At 37.0% G+C, this 21,260-nt stretch overlaps 1 protein-coding gene across 4 annotated transcripts in view; it reads left to right on the forward strand.

Moving 5' to 3' along the window:
• Positions 1 to 21,260, forward strand: part of MPDZ (multiple PDZ domain crumbs cell polarity complex component) — a 116,345-nt gene that overhangs the window by 68,417 nt on the left and 26,668 nt on the right. For 3 of the 4 annotated variants that reach the window (XM_070742564.1, XM_070742567.1, XM_070742565.1), the window contains 10 exons: positions 3,190 to 3,282; positions 4,616 to 4,793; positions 7,971 to 8,081; positions 17,049 to 17,211; positions 18,006 to 18,202; positions 19,503 to 19,594; positions 19,902 to 19,992; positions 20,186 to 20,266; positions 20,656 to 20,748; positions 20,827 to 20,901. In XM_070742564.1, coding sequence (XP_070598665.1) covers positions 3,190 to 3,282; positions 4,616 to 4,793; positions 7,971 to 8,081; positions 17,049 to 17,211; positions 18,006 to 18,202; positions 19,503 to 19,594; positions 19,902 to 19,992; positions 20,186 to 20,266; positions 20,656 to 20,748; positions 20,827 to 20,901 — 1,174 coding nt within the window. Of the gene's footprint in view, positions 1 to 3,189; positions 3,283 to 4,615; positions 4,794 to 7,970; positions 8,082 to 10,362; positions 10,447 to 13,765; positions 13,868 to 17,048; positions 17,212 to 18,005; positions 18,203 to 19,502; positions 19,595 to 19,901; positions 19,993 to 20,185; positions 20,267 to 20,655; positions 20,749 to 20,826; positions 20,902 to 21,260 lie in introns of all 4 variants that reach the window. The other variant, XM_070742566.1, reaches the window with a different exon arrangement.

Raw genomic sequence — 21,260 nt, forward strand, 5'->3', positions numbered from 1 at the left:
TACTTCAGTTCACTCATGAATAAAAAACACTATCCATGAATGGATGAAGAAAATCACACTGATATTGATTGGAAAAATGCAAATTTGCTTGTTCTTTCTTTTTGGGAGGGGAACATTGGTTTATAAGTATTTCTTCTAGACAAGGGAGCAAAAAAAAAATGCAGCCAACAGAATAATAATTTGTGCCCAAAGTATTTATGGTATACTAGCCCCCAATTTATCAGTTTGACTGTGGGAAATTGCCAATTGTTCATTAAATTGGAGAATATATCACTGGAACTCCTTCTGTTATTTGCATCATGATGTCATTATGCAAATTAAGTCACTCATCAGTTTAATCTATCTGAATAATAATGGTGTTATTCAAATGATGTAAATGATATGAGTGATTTAAATCACTTCCAAAATTTGGTCTGTTTCATACAAAGTCCATTTTATCAACATTTCTGCTGTGTCCTGGCGGCTACTTTACCTGGGGCTTCAAAAAATGTTTATGCTGTATTGACTTCTAGTTTTTTGAGAGAAACACGCACTGATGTTTTGCATGACACTATCTGTTAGAAAGGACCACCCAATGAATTCCCAGCCATTCTACTTCGTTACTACATGACAAGTGTCTAAGCCTAACAGATGCATGGAGCATAATTAATTTTAGATCTTTCTATGGGATTTTGTAAATCTAATTCCTATTGAAATTGCCCAAGATGCTACAAAGGGGATGGGGGGAAGGTTGTTACCATGCATGTAAGTAATTAGCATAGTTGTATAATTGCTGGAGAGAATGGAGAGATATCTCAAAATTAAAGCATTATTAGGTGTGTTCATTATTTGTCCCACTTTATGGAAACTGGACAGTCATGAAGTTCATTCTCAGTAGGACCATATGTTTCATTTCACTTTCACATTTCTTCAGTACACATAGAAAAACAGTCCATAAATAGTCTATGGTATGTGTGCAATTTCTAACAGACCTGCCCACATTCCCCTGTTCTTTTTTATGCATTGCCATGAAGGTACTAGGCCTTAATTTGCTGTTGGTTTTTACAGATAATGCTTAATTCAATTCAATTCAATTTATTAGATTTGTATGCCGCCCCTCTCCGAAGACTCGGGGCAGCTCACAACAGTAATAAAAACAGTATAACAATGGAACAAATCTAATAATAAAATATATAAAAACCTCAACAATTAAAAACCATACAGCACATACACATCAAACATGAAATATAATAAGCCTGGGGGAGATGTCTTAGTTCCCCCATGCCTGACGATATAGGTGGGTCTTAAGTAACCTGCGAAAGACAAGGAGGGTGGAGGCCATTCTAATCTCCGGGGGAAGTTGATTCCAGAGGGCCAGGGCCGCCACAGAGAAGGCTCTTTCCCTGGGGCCCACCAAATGACATTGTTTAGTCGACGGGACCCGGTTCCGGAGGTATTCTGGTCCAGTGCCATGTAGGGCTTTAAAGGTCATTACCAACACTTTGAATTGTGACCGGAAACTGATCGGCAGCCAGTGCAGGCAACTGAGTGTTGTAGAAACGTGGGCGAATCTAGGAAGCCTCACGATAGCTCTCGCGGCTGCATTCTGCACGATCTGAAGTTTCCGACCACTTTTCAAAGGTAGCCCCATATAGAGAGCGTCGCAGTAATCGAACGTTGAGTTGATAAGGGCATGAGCGACTGTGAGCAATGACCCCTGTCCAAATAGGGCCGCAATTGGTGCACCAGGCCAAGAGATGGTGTTCCAATGTTAGCTGTGGATCGAGGAGGATGCCCAAGTTGCAAACCCTCTCTGAGGGAGTCAATAATTCCTCCCCCAGGGTAATGGACCGACAGATGGAATTGTCCTTGGGATGTAAAACCCACAGCCACCCCGTCTTGTCTGGATTGAGTTTGAGCTTGTTGACACCCATCTAGACCCCAACAGCCTCCAGGCACCGGCACATCACTTAGCCATAAATACCTAATTGGATTAATACAGAATGATACATTTAAATCATGCAAATTACGGTGAGGTTTAGCAAAGCATCTACGTTCAGACTAGATGTAATAGATATATTCTATGTAATCCCAAATTACCAGGTGGAGTTTCCTGCTTTAGGAAAGTATGAAAAGGTTTTCTGGGGCATAAAATCTTTATTTCTTCCATATATGGATTGAAATGTGAAGAACAGGAACAGGAACAAAAAGTTCTATTAAGCTACTCTGGGTTTATATTTTGGGAAGCATTGTCATCAGTTTTTATAGATGATGTCTAAACGTCAGTTAAGATATGGTGTTTGTTTTTTGCACTGGAACAGAAATCCAGCTGTTATTCTGCAAGACGTCTCTTAACTACACTACCTGTATGTTAAATATATGTTAATTAATTATAAATGTTTCCTTGGAAAATTCTGTGAGTGGAATTCAGGGATATGGCATGTTTATAATAATTTCTCTCTCAAAAAATTTGCAACCCTCTGAGCAGATTTTGAGATCTTCCAGACGGCTGTATGGTAGGGCGAAAGAAAGAAATCAGTTTATGCCCTAGAAGGGCAAAGATTATTATTTCCCATTTTCATCCGAACTCTTTAACCTATATTTTCCAATGTCAAACTTCTTCCAAACTTCCAAAAACCCATTCTTTAAAATTTGGCACCTATGAGGTGTAGTAAGCTTCCATTTGGAACAAAAGAACAAACAAATCTCCATCTCCCTTCTCCACATATCCGCATAATCTTGGAAATGTGTTTGGATCATGTATATGATTTATATATATATGTATAGAGATTTGATCCCAGCCAATATCATATGGCTTATATTTTTAAAAGGTGAACAAGACAGTATACAAACAATGTTTCATTCTGAATTTGTATTTATATTTCAATATTGTTTGCATTGATAAATCTCAGGAAGTCTTTTGGTTGTATATTCTATCTTTGTATAATTTCAGGGTTGGTCTAACTGATCTTATTTTACTTTGCTACCCTATGATCCTTTAATGTTATTATTGCCTTGTTTGTACCCATGTTGTTATAATTATTATATTATTATCCCCAGTGTATTATTCTGTTCGTTACAAATTTTTAATGATTTATTGTGCATTTGCCAGTCCCTCCAATTTTCTCACATGTCCCAAAATATTAAAAGAACTGTTTTGGGGGTCATAATGATTTCTTTTGATTTAGAGCAAAGTTTGTTTATATGCAGAGAAATTCCAGAACTTCCAGAGCGAGAAGAAGGAGAAGGAGAAGAAAGTGAGCTTCAGAACACAGGCTACAGTAACTGGAATCAACCAAGACGGTATGTTTGCTTTCAAAGCTAACCTTCTAACTAGAGCTGAGTTGTTTAGTTTGAAAGTAGTAAGGAGGAATGCAGGCAGTTCTTGACTTGCAACCATTCATTAATGACTATTCAAATTTATAACGGATCACTTTTCACATGATCCTTGTATGCTTAGCTACTGGTTCCTATTTATTATTATTATTTTATTATTATTTATTGGATTTGTATGCCGCCCCTCTCTGGAGACTCGGGGCAGCTAACAGCAATAATAAGACAGCGTACAATAATAATCCAATAATAAAAACGATTAAAAACCCATTAATATAAAAACCAAACATACATACAGACATACCATGTATAAAATTGTAAAGGCCTAGGGGGAAAGAGTATCTCAATTCCCCCATGCCTGGCGGCAGAGGTGGGTTTTAAGTAGCTTACGAAAGGCAAGGAGGGTGGGGGCAATTCTAATCTCTGGGGGGAGTTGGTTCCAGAGGGCCGGGGCCACCACAGAGAAGGCTCTTCCCCTGGGTCCTGCCAAGCGGCATTGTTTAGTTGATGGGACCCGGAGAAGACCCACTCTGTGGGACCTAACTGGTTGCTGGGATTTGTGCAGCATGATGGTTGCAGTGTCCCAGGGTCATGTACTCATCTTTTGCGACCATCTGACAAGCAAAGTTGATGTGGAAGCCAGTTTAACAATCATGTTATTAACTTAACAATTTCAGTGATTCACTTAGCAATTGTAGCAAGAAAGATCATTCTCACTTAAGAACTCTTTCTTAGCAAAGGGAATTTTGGGCGTAATTGTTTTTATTTATTTATTTGAATTTGTCAAATAAAAATGAGAACAAAAAGAAAAGAAAAGAAATTCAGTGACAGGGATGACAGACATGTTAATGCACTTATGCACGACCACACTTTGGGACTACACATGACAAGAGATGCGCCGCTGCCAGGCCGAAGCATGGTTGCTGCCACCATCCTTTCTGCCTTCCTGGCTTTCATTGTTCATTTTCCGAACTTCCAGTTTGCCCGTTGGGCAGTTTTTTGCACTCTGGGGTTTTAGGGAGGTTTCTCCGAAGCCTCCGGAGGGCAAAACAGCTTTCTCCTAGGCAGAGAATCAGCTGGCTACTGTGTGTATGCACGCTGGAGCTGACATAGGGCAACACCTCTCATGCCCTCTGATATAGCTTCGCATGCCACCTGCGGCAAGCATGCCATGGGTTTGCCATCATGGCCCTAAGCATGCTTCTGTTTAAATTGTAAGCACCTAGGTTTTTCTATTTAGAGTAATTAGACTAAATTGTATTTCAGTCAACACAATGTATTTTTTGGTCATTTGTTATTGTAGGGTTGAGCTCTGGAGAGAGCCTAGCAAGTCTCTGGGAATCAGCATTGTTGGTGGAAGAGGAATGGGAAGTCGTCTGAACAATGGTGAAGTTATGAGAGGAATCTTCATCAAACACATTCTTGAAGACAGCCCTGCTGGCAAAAATGGAACCTTAAAAACAGGAGATAGAATTGTGGAGGTATTATATTGGTTTCCACTTTTAGAATAAACTTAGAACTGGTGGGGAACTATGGTCCCTTTATGACTTGTGGACTTCAACTACCAGAATTCCTGAGTCAGCTGCTTCAGGAATTCTGGGAGTTGAAGTCTATAAATAATAAAGGGACCATAGTTCCCCATCTCTGAATTAGAATGTAACAATGTTTTTGCACATTTCTGAACAAAACTTTGTTTTTCTAAGAATCTTGACTTCTAAAAGTAAATGAAAAGAATATGACTGACTGGCTTATAATGTACTTGATTAAAAGGTTTTTATTTAGTCAATTCCGCTATTTCCACTTTGCACAAAAAAGGAAGGAAGGAAAAAAGAAAGAAAGAAAGAAAGAAAGAAAGAAAGAAAGAAAGAAAGAAAAGAACCCAGGATTCAAATTGAGGAAAAAATAATATGAGAGCATTTTAATTTTTTAGGATATTTGATCACAAATGTGAAAATGCCTCTTTTACAACAACAAAACTACGCTAGCTGTATAGAGCAGGAGATTGCTGAACTTAACATATATCAAAAAGCTTCAGGTTTTCACAAACACAGTAGTGTTTGGCATTACAATTACTAATTGATGAGGGTACTTGAAATATGTCTCATATATAACCTGCATCTGCATAGCCACCTTTTTCCCCTTCATCCCCTTTTTTTAATCCCACAAAATTGAATCACCTATGTGTCAGATGAACTGAGGTTCAGCTCATGAAAGTTTATATCTTATATTAAAAATTGCTAGTCTGAAAAGATGCTCAATAAAGGAGCATACAGTGATACCTTGTCTTACAAACTTAATTGGTTTGGGGACGACGTTCCTAAGGTGAAAAGTTTGTAAGACGAAACAATGTTTCCCATAGGAGTCAATGGAAAAGCGATTAATGCGTGCAAGCCCAAAATTCACCCCTTTTGCCAGCTGAAGTGTCCGTTTTCGTGCTGCTGGGATTCTCCTGAGGTTCCCCTCCATAGGAAACCCCACCTCTGGACTTCTGTGTTTTTGCGATGCTGCAGGGGAATCCCAGCAGGGGAATCGCAGCATCGCAAAAACAAGCACTTCGCTGGCAATGGAAGTCCAGAGGTGGGGTTTCCCATGGAGGGGAGCCTCAGGGGAATCCCAGCAGCGCAAAAACAGGTGCTTCGCTGGCAACGGAAGTCTGGAGACGTGGCATCCCAGTGACGGTGGTGGGTTTGTAAGGTGAAAATAGTTTGTAAGAAGAGGCAAAAAAAATCTTAAACCCTGGGTTTGTATCTCGAAAAGTTTGTATGACGAGGCGTTTGTAAGACGAGGTATCACTGTATTTGTAATTCATATTTGAAGTGAGGGCTTCTTGGTGCTATCTGAGGTGTACCATTCCTTACTAGCACTGATGATATTACTAAGTTTGGATAGTGAGACATCTGCAGGAAAACAACCAATCCTGAAAAAATACTACCAGTCTCTTGATTTTTGGCTACTGTATGCTAACATGGTTCTCCTTCTACAATACAAACAATATAATCTCACTATCTTCAGATGCAAGAACAGATTTTGAACATTTGTCTGGCAGAACTTCACAGCTGAAAGGCTCTTTTCAGAAAACAGTAGGCTAGAAGGTAGCATTTTGAAGCTGTAAGGTATAAATAAATTTTCCTAAATCATTTTATAGTTTTTATAGTAAATCATTTTATAATTTTATTGTGAGCTGCCCTTAGTTGTCTGAAAGATGGGTGGGCATATAAATGTTTAAAATAAATTAATAAAAAAATAAATACACTGTATACACTATTTCATTTTTTAAAATACCCAATGTTATTTTATTAGATATGAGCTTACAATAGTGAAACACATAAACACAATCTTGATTGGAAAGGATGAATTCAGGGGTGAAATGTTCCCGGTTTGGGAGTGCAGGCGAGTGGTTGAAGAGCCGGTAGATGCCGCCATTTGGCAGAATGTTTTACACATACGCAGAGGGTAAAAGAACCCAAATGGAGGTGTCCAGGTGAGTGGGAGAACTCTCAGGCTGCTGTCGCTACCGGTTCTTCAGCCACTGCCAGTCATACCCAAACTGGGAGTATTTCACTCCTGGGTGAATTAGTTATCATTCACTTCCAAAGGTACTTTAGAGATTATCACCAATGCCATGTATTTTGACTTTGAAACATTTATTAAGAGAAAAATGCACAAATATCAGTAATATGGATCTATCATACAAAATCATGTATATAATCCGTTGAGTTTATTTTTTTTTAAAAAGCTTCATATTATTCTATCTTATACATTTTTACACAATCCTTGTTATATATGTAACATTTCAAATTTATGCCAGGTTTATGCCAAAGACTTGATAGTCTTGAATGTCAGATGATCTTAGATTCCAAAAAAGAAAAAGAAAATTACATTATATTTTACAGCTAGTGAAATCAGAGTCTAATTTAAGCTCCATATCTGAATCACTAACGATACAAATTAAATTCCCAGATATAAAACAGTGTTAAATTATAACTTACAATAATAACTTCCACTTTCATAGTATATCCTGAAAATTGCAACCTGTGGTGTTCTTGCATAATACAGTGTTACCTCGATTTTCGCAGGTTCGAACTTCGTGAATAGCCTATACCACTGTTTTTCAAAAACTATTAATTAAAAAATACTTTGTGGTTTTTTTCCTATACCACGGTTTTTCCCACCCAATGATGTCATATGTCATCGCCAAACTCATAATTTTTGCAAATAAATAACAAAAAAAAAATTATTGTTAATAAATAATTATGTTTATAAATATTCAATGGTGAGTACCAGTAATAATGGTGAGTAAATGGTTGTTAAGGGAATGGGAAGTGGTAATTTAAGGGTTTAAAGTGTTAAGGGAAGGTTTGTGATACTGTCCATAGCCAAAAATGGTGTATTTACTTCCACATCTCTACTTCGGGGAAACTCAACTTTCGCGGGCGGTCTCGGAATGCATCCCCCGTGGAAATCGAGGGAACACTGTAATACGATCTTGCTAAATAATGAAAAGCTGCAAAGGAAGGACTGAAATTTAGGAGGGACCAGCTACAGGTTTTTGTTTGTTTGCTTACAAAAAACATAGAAATAGGTATAATTTTTAGGAGTTTCTCCATCATTTTTACCTTCGTGTACCATCATATTAAACTTAGGTCTTACATTTTCAGGTGGATGGAATAAATCTCAGAGATGCAAGTCATGAGCAAGCAGTGGAAGCCATTCGAAGAGCAGGCAACCCAGTAGTCTTCACGGTACAGAGCATTATAAGCAAACCAAGGGTAAGCAATATGAAGAGAGAGAAAAAAAGATACAGTGATACCTCATCTTACAAACGCCTCGTCATACAAACTTTTTGAGATACAAACCCGGGGTTTAAGATTTTTTTTGCCTCTTCTTACAAACTATTTTCACCTTACAAACCCACAGTCGCCACTGGGATGCCCCACCTCCGGACTTCCGTTGCCAGCGAAGTGCCCGTTTTTGTGCTGCTAGGATTCCCCTGAGGCTCCGCTCCATGGGAAACCCCACCTCCGGACTTCCGTTGCCAGCGAAGTGCTTGTTTTTGCGATGCTGGGATTCCCCTGCAGCATCGCAGAAACACAGAAGTCTGGAGGTGGGATTTCCCATGGAGTGGAACCTCAGGGGAATCCCAGCAGTGCAAAAACGGGCGCTTCAGCTGGCAAAAGGGGTGAATTTTGGGCTTGCACGCATTAATTGCTTTTCCATTGATTCCTATGGGAAACATTGTTTCGTCTTACAAACTTTTCACCTTAAGAACCTCATCCTGGAACCAATTAAGTTTGTAAGACAAGGTATCACTGTATATAGAACCATAAATATGTATCCAAAGTTAACAATTTACTCCAAATTTTGTTAATTTGGAGGAGAGCTGAGGATTCACTTTCTAAATTATACATCATTTGCAAAGCTAAGATCAGAATTAGTTGAGGTTGCAATTAGTCCTTTGGTTTTGTGGTAACAAATCTATGAGGAAATCTGTGTGGATTGAAAACAGGAAATGGCACTTCAGAGGCAATCTCTAATCATGCAGAATGTTGATGAAATATTTACATGCTGTAAAACAAGGGTGTCCAATTCTGGAAGTTGAAGTCCACAAGTCTTAAAGTGGCCAAAGTTGGACACCCCTGCTATCAATGGGACAAGTTTGCAATTTGGGTGTCCACCTGGACTCACAGCTTAAATTAGAATAACATCTAACAGCTGTAGCCAGGGAGACCTTTGTACAAGTTTGCCTGGTACACCAATTGCGACCCTATTTGGATCGCGAGGTTCTCCTCACAGTCACTCATGCCCTTGTCACCTTGCGGTTAGACTATTGCAAAGTGCTCTATATGGGACTACCCTTGTAGAGCACTCGGAGTGCTCGGAGACTTCAGTTGGTCCAGAATGCAGCTGTGCGAACTGTCGTGGGAGCACCTTGGTACACTCACATTACATCAATCCTCCGTGAACTGCACTGGCTTCCGGTTAGTCTCCGGATGCATTTCAAGGTGTTGGTTATTACATCAAGTCCTCGGAGAGGGGCGGCATACAAATCTAATAAATAATAATAATAATAATAATAATAATAATTATTATTATTATTATTATTATTATTATTATTATTATTTAAAGCCATATATCACTTAGGGCCACGTTATCTTTGGGACTGCCTCCTACTACATAGCTCCCAATGACTGGTAAGATCCCACAGAATCAGGCTCCTTCAAGTTCCATCAACTAAACAGTGCCGACTGGCAGGCCCATGGGGGAGGGCCTTCTTTGCTGCTGCCCTGACCTTCTGAACTTCATTGCCCCCTGAAATTTGGATTATCCTTGCCTTATTGGCCTTCCGCAAAGCAGTGAAGATATGGCTCCTCCAGCAGGCAAGGGCCCATTGATCTCACCATGATACCCTTATAAGATCCAGCCAGAAATGAATGGTGTATATGTTTCTTAATTGTTTTTAATAGATGTTTGATGGTTTTGATATTTAGGATGTTTTTAACTTTGTTGTGAGCTGCCCAGAGTCCTCGAGGGGTTGGGCAGCATACAAGTTTAATAAATAATAATAATAATGATGGTGATAGAGTAAAGTTTTGAGGATTTTTCCATACTGCATGCTCTGGAGATCATAATATTACTAATGCAGCTGAGATCCTGTTATATATCATAACTGTAAATATTGCATCTTGATTTCCCACCTGTTAGCTGTGCCTGCCAGAAAGGAATTGTGATCTGTGCAGAGGCTAGGAAATCCACCTGAGGCTATATATTTGAAAGATTAATTGGTTGCCTAAATATTCCCTTCCTTTTCCTTACCATTTTCCCTGGACTTTTCAGTTTTCTCTTAAGTATAAATCAGGAGGTAGAGAAAGACTGCACTGTGCAGAATTACCAAATAGCCCTCCATAAAAGGACATGATTTCCAGCCACTTAGCACAGTCGTTTTTATATTGTTGCTTGCATCACTTGAAACTATACTTCCTGTATGTAATTTCTCTTTTTGTAACTCGCATGTTTGATTTACTGGCTCTTTTTATAACTCTTGTTTCCCAGCCAATATCTCTTTATGGCTCTTTAGCATCCTCTGCTCCTGGTGGGCAGAAATTTAATAATCCATTTTACCATCAGTCATCACAGGTAAATAGCATGGGCTGAATGTTGGTGATTTGTATGCAGAACCAATGGGAGCTTATGGATTTGCTGTGGCATGAGAAAATACATTTGCTTGCTGAATGTTGGTGATGTAAAAACAATGTCTTTAATTTGTGCCCTAATGTCTTCTAAGGGGATTTCCAATATTTAGTTATAAGCAATCAACTAGAAAGCTAGCTGTATTTTTTTCTCGTAGTCACCTTTTAATGCTGCTTCATGAAATGAAATAAAATAAGGTAACTTCACAGGCATAGATGGCATATTTGTCCATTGGAGAGAGTTAAAGTATTGTTTTATGGAGATGAATGTTTTCTGTTGATCAAGAAATTTTAGCAATTAACAATTCTTATTTTGCTTATACACAATAAAAAGGGTCTATTTTGTTATATATGGTTATGCATTAAATGTATAATTTACTAAAAATACTCAAGCTAATATGATGGTTCAGAGCCATAGTAATAGAAATTATCTTATTGTTTGTGTTGGACCCATCTGCCTGTGAAATTTGGATTAGCATTGTTAGTGAAAAGAATTACAAAAATGTTTATGGGTGCTTTCTTATTATTTCAAGTCAGAGAGAAGTTCAACATTTGATAGAGCTTTGTAAATAAGAAATGATTAATGTCTGTCTTCATGTATGTCTCTTGTAATCCTGTCGTTCAGTGTTTATCGCCTTCAATATGTGCTTCTAATGCTTCTACTGGAATGTGGCATGTTTAAGATGTCTTGAAATGATTCAAGTTAGGGATATCTCTTTTTAAAAAATATGTATTGTTCAATTCTATGAAGAAACTGATAATCTGGTTTATTTCCTGAAACTTGTTTATACACAAGACTAAAATCTTCTGAAGTGAAGCAGAAGTCTTTCTTTAAAGCCTAGTTGAACATCACAGAAAGGGAAGTTAATTCTAATAATACGAATTTGCAGAGTTCAAAGTTTTGTGGTCTCATTGTGCAGCAGCACAATAAAACAAAGAAAAAAATACTTGGGAAAAAACCAATGAAAATCAAGAGCACCATTTTTGAGAAGGAAATAAATACTGTAGCTATGTGGTGTGTTCATCACTTCAGTTTTAATGAAAATAATTTAGAGAATATATATTCTTAATTATAATCACAGTACATATACATGTGATTTTCATATACATATATTTGCAGAACAGAGCGGAGCTTAGTTTTGATAGTCCTCCAAAAGTGGTCTGAGCTATTACTGCTACTTGCTGCGGTTCTTCTTAATATCCACATCAAGTTATATTGTTTGCCTTTTTCTATAAAAGTGTAGCTTTCCCCCCCTATTCATTTTAATCTGGATTTCTCCCCATTTCTGGGTTAAATTCAATTTTAATATATTTTAATGTAATTTATTTATTTCTTAGAGAATATCTATCTTTTGTTCAGAAGCTCAAGGTAGTGTACTTTCACTTTTTTCATAGTGCCAGTAGCCTATTTAAATGCAGCATGATCAACTTCTTTCTTATGGAGTATAAAAAGATTAGGGAATAGTAAGAGGTTGCTGGCCAGTGTCCCTGCCTCCCTCCCCCATTTAAATATAATAACAGTTCTGTCCTGTTATCTGAAAGCTGCCCTTCTCCCCCTGGGGAGTAGTGCCTTGAAATAAAGGGAAATATTTTGTCTCAGTTTTTGAGGTAAAGTAGGCTAATGTTCTCAGCGACTTTTGCTGTATCATCATCATAGCCATTATCTATCTACTTCAGGATGAAATCCTCTTCTGCATATTTCCAATCACTAAATATGATCCTGGGCTTTCTTTTGCCAATTGAGCCTGCAATACTTGCTGATGTCGACAATCCATCTTGTTTTCGGTCTCCTTCGCTTTTTATCAAATGGGATCCATTCTGGGACCGCTTTGGTCCACCTGCCGTCAGTTCTTTTTGCTCTTAGTTCTTTTTGACCATCCCATTTCCATTTCAATTCAATTCACTTTTGTTTGTTGTCTAATCCATGTGCAGGTCTTTCTATCTTGTCTCTTTGCTGTACATTTGGTATCATTACACTTCTTATAAAAAATTTCTTTTTGGAACTTTTTAGTTGTCTTCTGCATCATAAAGAGTACGCATTGCTGAATCTGAAGTTTAAGAGGCTGAGGGCTCAACACTCTCACCAGATATAGAGCAGATATGGTTTCTCAAGATAAATGGAATGTATGCCAGCTGTGAGACAGCTGGAACCTTACCGGTTGAATTACTGTTCGCTATTTTCTCTTAAAAACATTGTTCCAAACAAAGTAAGAATTTGCCCTATTGGTGCAATGCAAGAATAAACAATACTCTTAAAAGAGAAAAGTGTGCAGACATTTAGTTCATCTTTATTCCTTTTTTTTTTAAGGAGTCAAATTAAATGTATGTGTTCCTATATTTCAAAGCTATAAATATTGTATTATCATTTGCTGAAAAACACAGAGTTGTAGAATCATCGCTCATTCTAGCCTTGTTGAGTTTACCTTCTTCATCTCTGTTCCTATAGTATGCAGTCTTTATCATTAGTGAAGAAATGTGCTAAAATTCTTTTAATGAATCTATTTTGGTCCTCATTTTAATAAGTCAGGGCAGAACTAACAAATGTACATATTTACCCAGATAGGTAAATCCAAGGACTTTCCCACATCCTGGATGGTTTAGTCACCTTAAACAACAGGGGAGCATTTTTGCTTTATTAGGAAAAAAATTCAGCATAAAATATTTTATTTATTCATAAAGCTTAAAAAAAGTCCTAATGAATAATTGTATTAAAATATTATAATTTAGAAGAAATCCCTATTTCTGTGTGTTACTTGCAGTATAATCACTATTTCATATACAGATAGTCCTTGACTTACAAACATTCATTTAGTGATTGTTCAAAGTTATGATGACATTGCAAAAGTGACTTACAACTATTTTTCACACTTACACCTGTTATAGCGCCCCTGTGGTCACATGATCAAAATTTGGTCACTTTGCAACTGGCATGTCCTGGGTTCATGTCATTACTTTTTGAGACCTTCTGACAAGCAAAGGCAATGAGTAAGCCAGATTCTTTTTAATCACTGTGTTGTTACTAATTAAACAACTGGAGTCATTCACTTAACATCTGTGGCAAGAAAGGTCATAAAATGGAGCAAAATTCATTTAACAGTGGTCTTTCTTAGCAAGAGAAATGTTGGGTCCAGTTTTTGTTGTAAGTCAAGGACTATATGTAAGCTACCATTTGCTGTTGGGCAAATGCTGATCACGCATGTGTGAATGTACCCTGTTATATGTGTCTTTTGATTAGCAAGTTCCTTTTCTGTGTTTATTTTTTATAGAATTTCCCTATGCCTTATCTGCAGTCCAATCCTTTCATTAAGCCTCCTGCCTTCAGCAGCACTAACCCTTTTGTTGATCCTCTGCAGTTCAACACTAACAAGGTTGGATTATGCCCATGTGTTTGTGATGGACTTGGTGAATATTTATGTGTTTATCTTTTCCCCTCCTTTTCCTAGACCCTAATTTAATACTATTAATAATGTTTCATAACACTGTGGTTTGCTGGAAGTGAATATTCTCCATATTGAATTATGGCCATCATGCTCATATCCCTCTCATCCCCTTCCATTGAAATTATGATGCGAGGGTAGGAGAAATTTTTGATAGTGCCTGATCTATCAAAGGATGATGGGGTAGGTCTTTTAACAAGCTGGGATTTTAAGAGTAACTTTCTAACATGATTTGTGTTTACTTAAAGGAGAAACTTAATTGGCAAATAGGAGTTCTGTTACTTTTGAACACTGGACTTTTGAACAAAAGTTTCTACTTTTAATTTTGGACAAAAACATGGATAGAAATATTTTGCCCCTTCCACAAATTCTCAGCCGCCCTGAGTCTCCCGGGAGTGGGAGGCATACAAAGATGGGTGGGTGGGTGGGTGGGTGGGTGGGCGGGCAGACGGACGGACGGACGGACGGACGGACGGACGGACAGACAGACAGACAGACAGACAGACAGACAGACAGATAGATAGATAGATAGATAGATAGATAGAGCAAAATTGTAAAAAGTTAATCTAGCAAATATTGAGTACAGCTAGTTAATGATACTATCTTACTCTCGTGTATCTGGATGCTGGTGTTACAGCAACTGTAAACAGATGTTTGTTGAATTCATTGTAAGCTTGTTCAGTTAGAAATGGAAAGTTCTATTTTTACTAACTAGACCGATATGGTGTAGTGCTTAAGGCACCAATCTAGGAACTAGGAGACTCTGAGTTCTAATTCTATTTTAGCCATTAAAATGACTGGGTGACTTTGAGCCAGCCGTAATTCAGGAATTATGGTAGCATTGCTGAACCTTTTGAGCACCAGGAACTGGTTATATGGAGAGAGGATTTTTTTACAGACCAGAGGGGACATGGTTTCAAGTGCTGCTTCCATCCCAAAGATAGGGTTTGTGAAGCCTGGCTTCTGTCATGTTGTGGCCCAGTGCCAGTCCACATATTGCGGGTTGCCTTACAGCAGTGGTTCTCAGCCTTTCTAATGTTGCAACCCCTTAATACAGTTCCTCATGTTGTGGTGACCCCCAACCATAAGTCTAGCAACAATTGTCCCAACAGAGCTTTAAGTTGATTGGCAGGAAGGTCAGAGGGACACCCCCACTGTAAACACCTGATTGATTGTATTATAAAAATAGGTTCCAAAGTGCCAGAATAGAAGCTTTAGTTCGTAACACTATGGGAAATTTATCTTTTCCCATGGTCTTAGGCGACCTCTGTGAAACGGTTGTTCGACCCCCAGAGGGCCCCCGATCCCCAGGTTGAGAACCACTGCCTTACAGGATTGTTCTGGGTAGAATAGGAGGAAGAGAAAGGATATTCACAGCCTTCGGTTCTTATAAAAATAAGAAAAGCTCCCCACATTATCCCTTTGATCTTACCCCTTTAAGTTTCCACTTAATTTTAATAAGTCAAATTATTTGGCATTCCTATCCTTTATTTTGTCCCTATGACAATTTCAAAGGCATCATTGTTTCCTTCTAAATGTATCTGCTATTTTAATGTGAGCATAAATAATGTTCATATCATACTGCGAAGCCATTCAGGCATTCCCATGACTAAATTTATAAGTGATAATGTTAATTGGAGAAGGACGTCAATGTCTTTTTTAAGACACCGCCCCCTTTCTCAGCACAGTTTTCCAGTTTCAGACATTTTATTTCCATTCACTTCTTAAAGCCTTGCCACATATTTTCCTGAGTGCATGGAAATCAATTTCCAAAATAAGTTCTGCAAAAGGCAATCTTTTTAGTGTGTTATTTATTTAAATATTTCATGAGTAGCACTTCCAATAGTGCATACAATTGAAGAATGCTGTGTGTGTGAATTCAGCTAATGTGTCACATCCATTTTGCCCTTCTTTCGTGCAGTCATTCAGTCAATTTATACAGCCACTCATCTCACATCAGTGACTCTGAGCAGTTCATAAAATTGAAAACCACAGCAAAATACAATAAAATATAAATAACCATAAAACCAAATTAAAAACCATCAGCTTGAACATGAAATTTTTTTTCCCCATTGTTAAAAACAAATTTAAAAATGCTCCATGCTGGTCTGATTTTTCCACAGTAATACTTCTGTAACACTATAGTACGCACTATTCATAATAGCATCTCTCCTATCAAGAGATTCCCAAAAACTCTTGATCTAGCTAATGCAATGTCTGTATCAGATTTCACCCCCATTTACTATTTCAGAGACATTTTTTGATATAAAATGACGCACAGTCAGTAACATAATTATCTTTTGGAGGATTCATTCATATTCCTTAACATGTTCCTGTTTGTACAGTTTTTTATTTATTTATTTATTCATTCATTCTTTGTCCAATACACAATACATATAGAAGAGAATAGACATGAAGTAGTACATATAATGATAATATGTAAAATAGAAGAGAAAACATATGAGAGGAAGAAAGTATATATGATATATGAGATAAAGGAAAGACAATTGGACAGTGGACGTTAGGCACACCAGTGCACTTATGTACGCCCCTTACTGGCCTCTTAGGAACTTGGAGAGGTCAATTGTGGATAGACTAAGGGACAAATGTTGGGGGTTAGGGCTTGACACTATTGAGTCCAGTAATGAGTTCCACGCTTCGACAACTCGATTGTTAAAGTCATGTTTTTTACAGTCAAGTTTGGAGCAGTTAATATTAAGTTTGAATCTGTTGCGTGCTCTTGTGTTGTTGCGGTTGAAGCTGAAGTAGTCGTTGACAGGTAGAACGTTGCAGCATAGATCTTGTGGGCAATACTTAAATCGTGTTTTAGGTGACGTAGTTCTAAGCTTTCTAGACCCAGGATAGTTAATCTATTTTCGTAGGGTTTTGGAACTAACATGCAAAGTTTTAATGATATGTTGCCTGAATAAGACATTCATCCTCACCGAATTTGATTTGCAGTTTCTGTCCTGTTTGCTTTTTTTATTCTACTGTTGCTGTGTATTTTAACTTCAAAGTCCTGGGTTTTTCTTTTTTCATCATCCCATGCATTTCAACTGGCCATAATTCCTCTCTGTCTCCTTAAACACTGTATTTTCCTTTCTTCCCACAGGCATCCAGTCAGTCAGATTCAGAGCCAGAAAAAAAATCATCCTGTAATCTGCCCTTGCCTCCTCCTTCAGTATTTCCAGCAATGAGCAGTGAAATAGTGCAGCAGTCCTCTAACAATCACCAGGAAAATTTGGATAAGGAGGATGAGTTTGGATACAGCTGGAGTAAGTTACCTCTTTATCTTCAGTGTGAAGTTTTCAATAGTTTTTCTTTGATATGGTTGAGTAGAATCTGTGGTCAAAATTAACATCTTGTTGTTTCCTTGTGCTGTAAACATTCGATCTGGGCCATAAGGCTTTAATATAATTGTGTTTCATGTGCAATGCAAGAATGATTGTGATTGTTATTAAAAACATTCCCAAAAGTAGCAAATAAATAAAATACAGTATCTTTGTAATGAAGAAGGGGATGATGGATAGATTTTCACTTTCCTGTTTTCAAAAAAGGAAGTGGCTTGGGAGGGGGGGCAGTGGTGGGTTGCTACTGGTGCAGTAGGTGATTTGTGCACACCCGCTCCAGTGCCAGTTCTTTGGATGCCACCATCTTTTTTCTTTAATTTTTAGTCTTTTTTTGCTTCCAGTGCATGCGCAGAAGCAAAATCTCACGAGGGGACGTTTGCGTGCACAAGATTTTGGTGAATTTTTGCTTCTGCACATGTGCGGAAGCAAAAAAAATTTGCCAAAATCTCTTGCGTACATCCCCTTCGGCATGTTTTTGCTTCCTGTACATGCACGGAAGCAAAATCACGCTGGAGCATGTGCATATACATGTAGTGCGTGCACATACGTGAAAATCCCCATGTGCTTGCGCAGCGCACCGCTAGCAGCTTTGGCAAGTGAATAGAAACAAATTAATTCTTGAATCGTTTTTGTAATGTTGAGTTGAAGTTAGGACTATTGCATTTCAAAATTTTGGAATCCATTGTGACTTTGCCACCCATTTGAATCTTTATACTTAGGGAAAATCAGTCACCAGTACGGGAATCTGTCAGGTGATCTGCACATGATAGAACTGGAGAAAGGGAAGACTGGATTAGGACTCAGCCTAGCTGGGAACAAAGACAGATCCAAAATGAGTGTCTTTGTAGTGGGCATTGATCCAAATGGAGCAGCTGGAAGAGATGGCAGGCTGCAGATTGGAGACGAGTTACTGGAAGTAAGTATCTAATAGACTTAACTGAAATATACTGACCTTAAGGATAGGAGAGCAATTAATTCAAAACAATTAACTGCTATTAAATGTAAGGTTTAATTAAAACAATATTATTTTAATCAGTAGGTCCCTTCTTTATATAAATTGTTCAAATCAGTTTTGACATTTGGCAACTACATCACTAGTCCTTTTTCCCTTTGTCCTTTTTATGGAAATGGTTTGCCTTAGAGAGAGTGATTGATCCAGGTCATCCAGCTAGCTTTGAGCCTCGGGCCAGGACTCCCTCCCTCTCTCCCAGATCAATATAGTGGTTAGGAGGACATGAAAAAAAAATTTGTGGGTGCAAATATTTCATGTATATATACAAATTATACCTTGGGCATTGATGATGTGTAGAATGGGATCTTTACAAAACAACAACAACTGTAAACAACAGGCAGGAGGATATTTCAAAGGCAACGAAATAAATAAAAATCTACGCAAAGCAACACGTCAAATAAAAGAATTGAAAAATTAATACTATGTGAAAGAAGTAAAATTCTCTGATCAAACACCTAAAATGTGGGGAAACTTTCATTTCCAAAATGTTGTATGTGTATGTCTTTATGTATGTTTTTTTCTTTTTTCTTGTATGTTATAGTTGAAAAAAACAAATAAAATTAAAAAAACAAAACAAAACAACAACAACTGTAAACAACAGGCAGGAGGATATTTCAAAGGCAAACTATAACACACTTTGTAGAGAAGAGGAATTGCTCTTTTCTATTTGTGCTGCCAGACACAATTCTATCAACAGAACTTTGGAATACATTTCCTATTAACTTAAAGATGATTAATCTTGGAAATTTAAGCAAAATATCAGACATTCTTGTGCTGCTATAAATTAGTCTGATAGCAAATCGTTTTGCCATTATTTGTATTTATCCCTCTGCTTCTCCATGTCTTTGTTTTCATTTCGCAAAAAATAAGTTATGAATCATTAGTGAAAATTAATGATGGTGTTCTCAATGTCAGCCAAACCACTGCAATCAAGCAACGGGCATTTTCCAATCCAAGAGAGAGGCCAGTACAAACCAACAGCTGTCAGGATTTTGATAACAGGGAAAATAATAATAAATATTGCAGGATTAGAATCCACAATGGAATGGCTGAAGAACAACATTAATAGATTAACAATTATAATTAGTCAACAGTTTATTACAGTGAATCAATTATAACAATAATCAGCTTTGTGTGCAAAATAATTGATTTGGGAAGAAATAATGAAATATGTATTTTTGTCTGTTTGTGCCATGCTGATCAGATAAATGAACAGGTTTTGTATGGAAAAACACATCAGAATGCATCTTCAATCATCAAATGTGTGCCTTCTAAAGTAAAAATAATCTTTATCAGGTAAGAAACATTTAATATTTTAATCTATTAGTTTTGTCTCGGTTCATCTTTCAGATAATGGGAAGGATATAAAAGCATTGCTAAGGGTTTTCTTGAATTGTATACCTGTTTTCAGAATTGCCGGTATTAAATTTAGACTGGACTGAGAGGTAGAGATAAATCACTTAAATCAGTAAATAAATAAACAATGTAAATATTTTTTATTATAAACAAATGAACATTTAATATTTAGCTATTAAAAGTTTAAAGATAATCTCCTCCAACAACAGTTTTACACTGTTAAAATTATGTGCTTTTTGCATGATAGAAACAAAGATGCTATCCATCAGATGGCTATTTCTCCTGGTAAATCACTGGTATCAGCATCTTCATCTTCAGGGATGGTTCAGCATGAAGAGGTACAATGCATATTCAATATTCACCTTAATTTAGTGATTGAAAAATTGCTACTTATAATATTTTACATTGAAAATAATCAAAAAGCAGACAGTTTTAATTTAGAAGTAACTTCATAGAGTATTCTTAATGAATTTAAATATGTTTTTTTAATAGCTATTGTGAATATATTTTTAACATATTTATTTTGTTCAGGGGGAAGTGGACATTTCAAGCTCTAATTTACCAATAGATCTGACTTTATATAAGAATGTTCAAAATGTGGATCTGCCTAAGGTAAAAACGTGTATTTATCTCCTGTTTGTAGTTTTGTAGTCCTAAACGAATTTCTGGCTGTAAATTTCTTTTATTCTAAAGATACAGAATGTACAAATTAGGTACAAATTAGGTAAACCACCTCACATTTTGTTTAAGTATTATTTACATTTATGTATTTATTTAACTAGATATGAGTAAGCACGCACAAGAACATTGTTCAATATGCTTAAATTTCCCAAATGCTTGTTAAGTTTGAGAAATGTAAAACCTGAAATCTATAGCTGTATATTAGTTTGAAAAGATTAGCTTAAATTCTGTGTAAAATTTGCAAAAGTAGAATTCCTAAATTATTGTTTTACCATTGGTTAAACTCTTCAATAATGGTAGTTGCCCTTTTTAATTCTTAGGATCAAGGTGGCATAGGTATTGCTATTGGTGAAGAAGATACTCTTAATGGTGTAGTTATTCAGAACTTGACAGATCATGGTGCAGCTGGAAAGGTAAACCTGACACTAAAGATGATAAAAATTTACATTTCCTCCTCCTTGGCCATTGTTAACGTATTTATTTGATTTCAGGATGGCCGAATTAAGGTTGGAGATCAAATTCTAGCAGTGGATGATGAAGTTGTTGTGGGCTATCCTATAGAAAAGGTAATTAAGCAATGACTACTCTAAGTAGTTTTTAAAGGTTTTTTTGTCATAAGCTTAAATACTTGATTATTTATTTTATTTTTATTTATTAAATTTGTTGACTGCCAATCATATCACAGGGTTACGCTGGGCAGCTTAAAAAGATAAAAATTATACAAAACTGGCATATAAAAACATGCATATAAAATAAAGTTATAAAAATATAAATTATCAACTATAAAAGGGGAAGAGAGGAGTAGGGTTAGCAAGAGGGCACGTGGGATGTGAATACTTTCAATGGGACTAAGATTGTAGCATTGTTCAATGTTTAAAACTGAATTCCTATCTCACATCTCATTTAAGACGCCTGTCCATGAGAA

Source organism: Erythrolamprus reginae, chromosome 2 (genome assembly GCF_031021105.1).
Source record: "Erythrolamprus reginae isolate rEryReg1 chromosome 2, rEryReg1.hap1, whole genome shotgun sequence".
NCBI classification, from domain to species: Eukaryota; Metazoa; Chordata; class Lepidosauria; order Squamata; family Dipsadidae; genus Erythrolamprus; species Erythrolamprus reginae.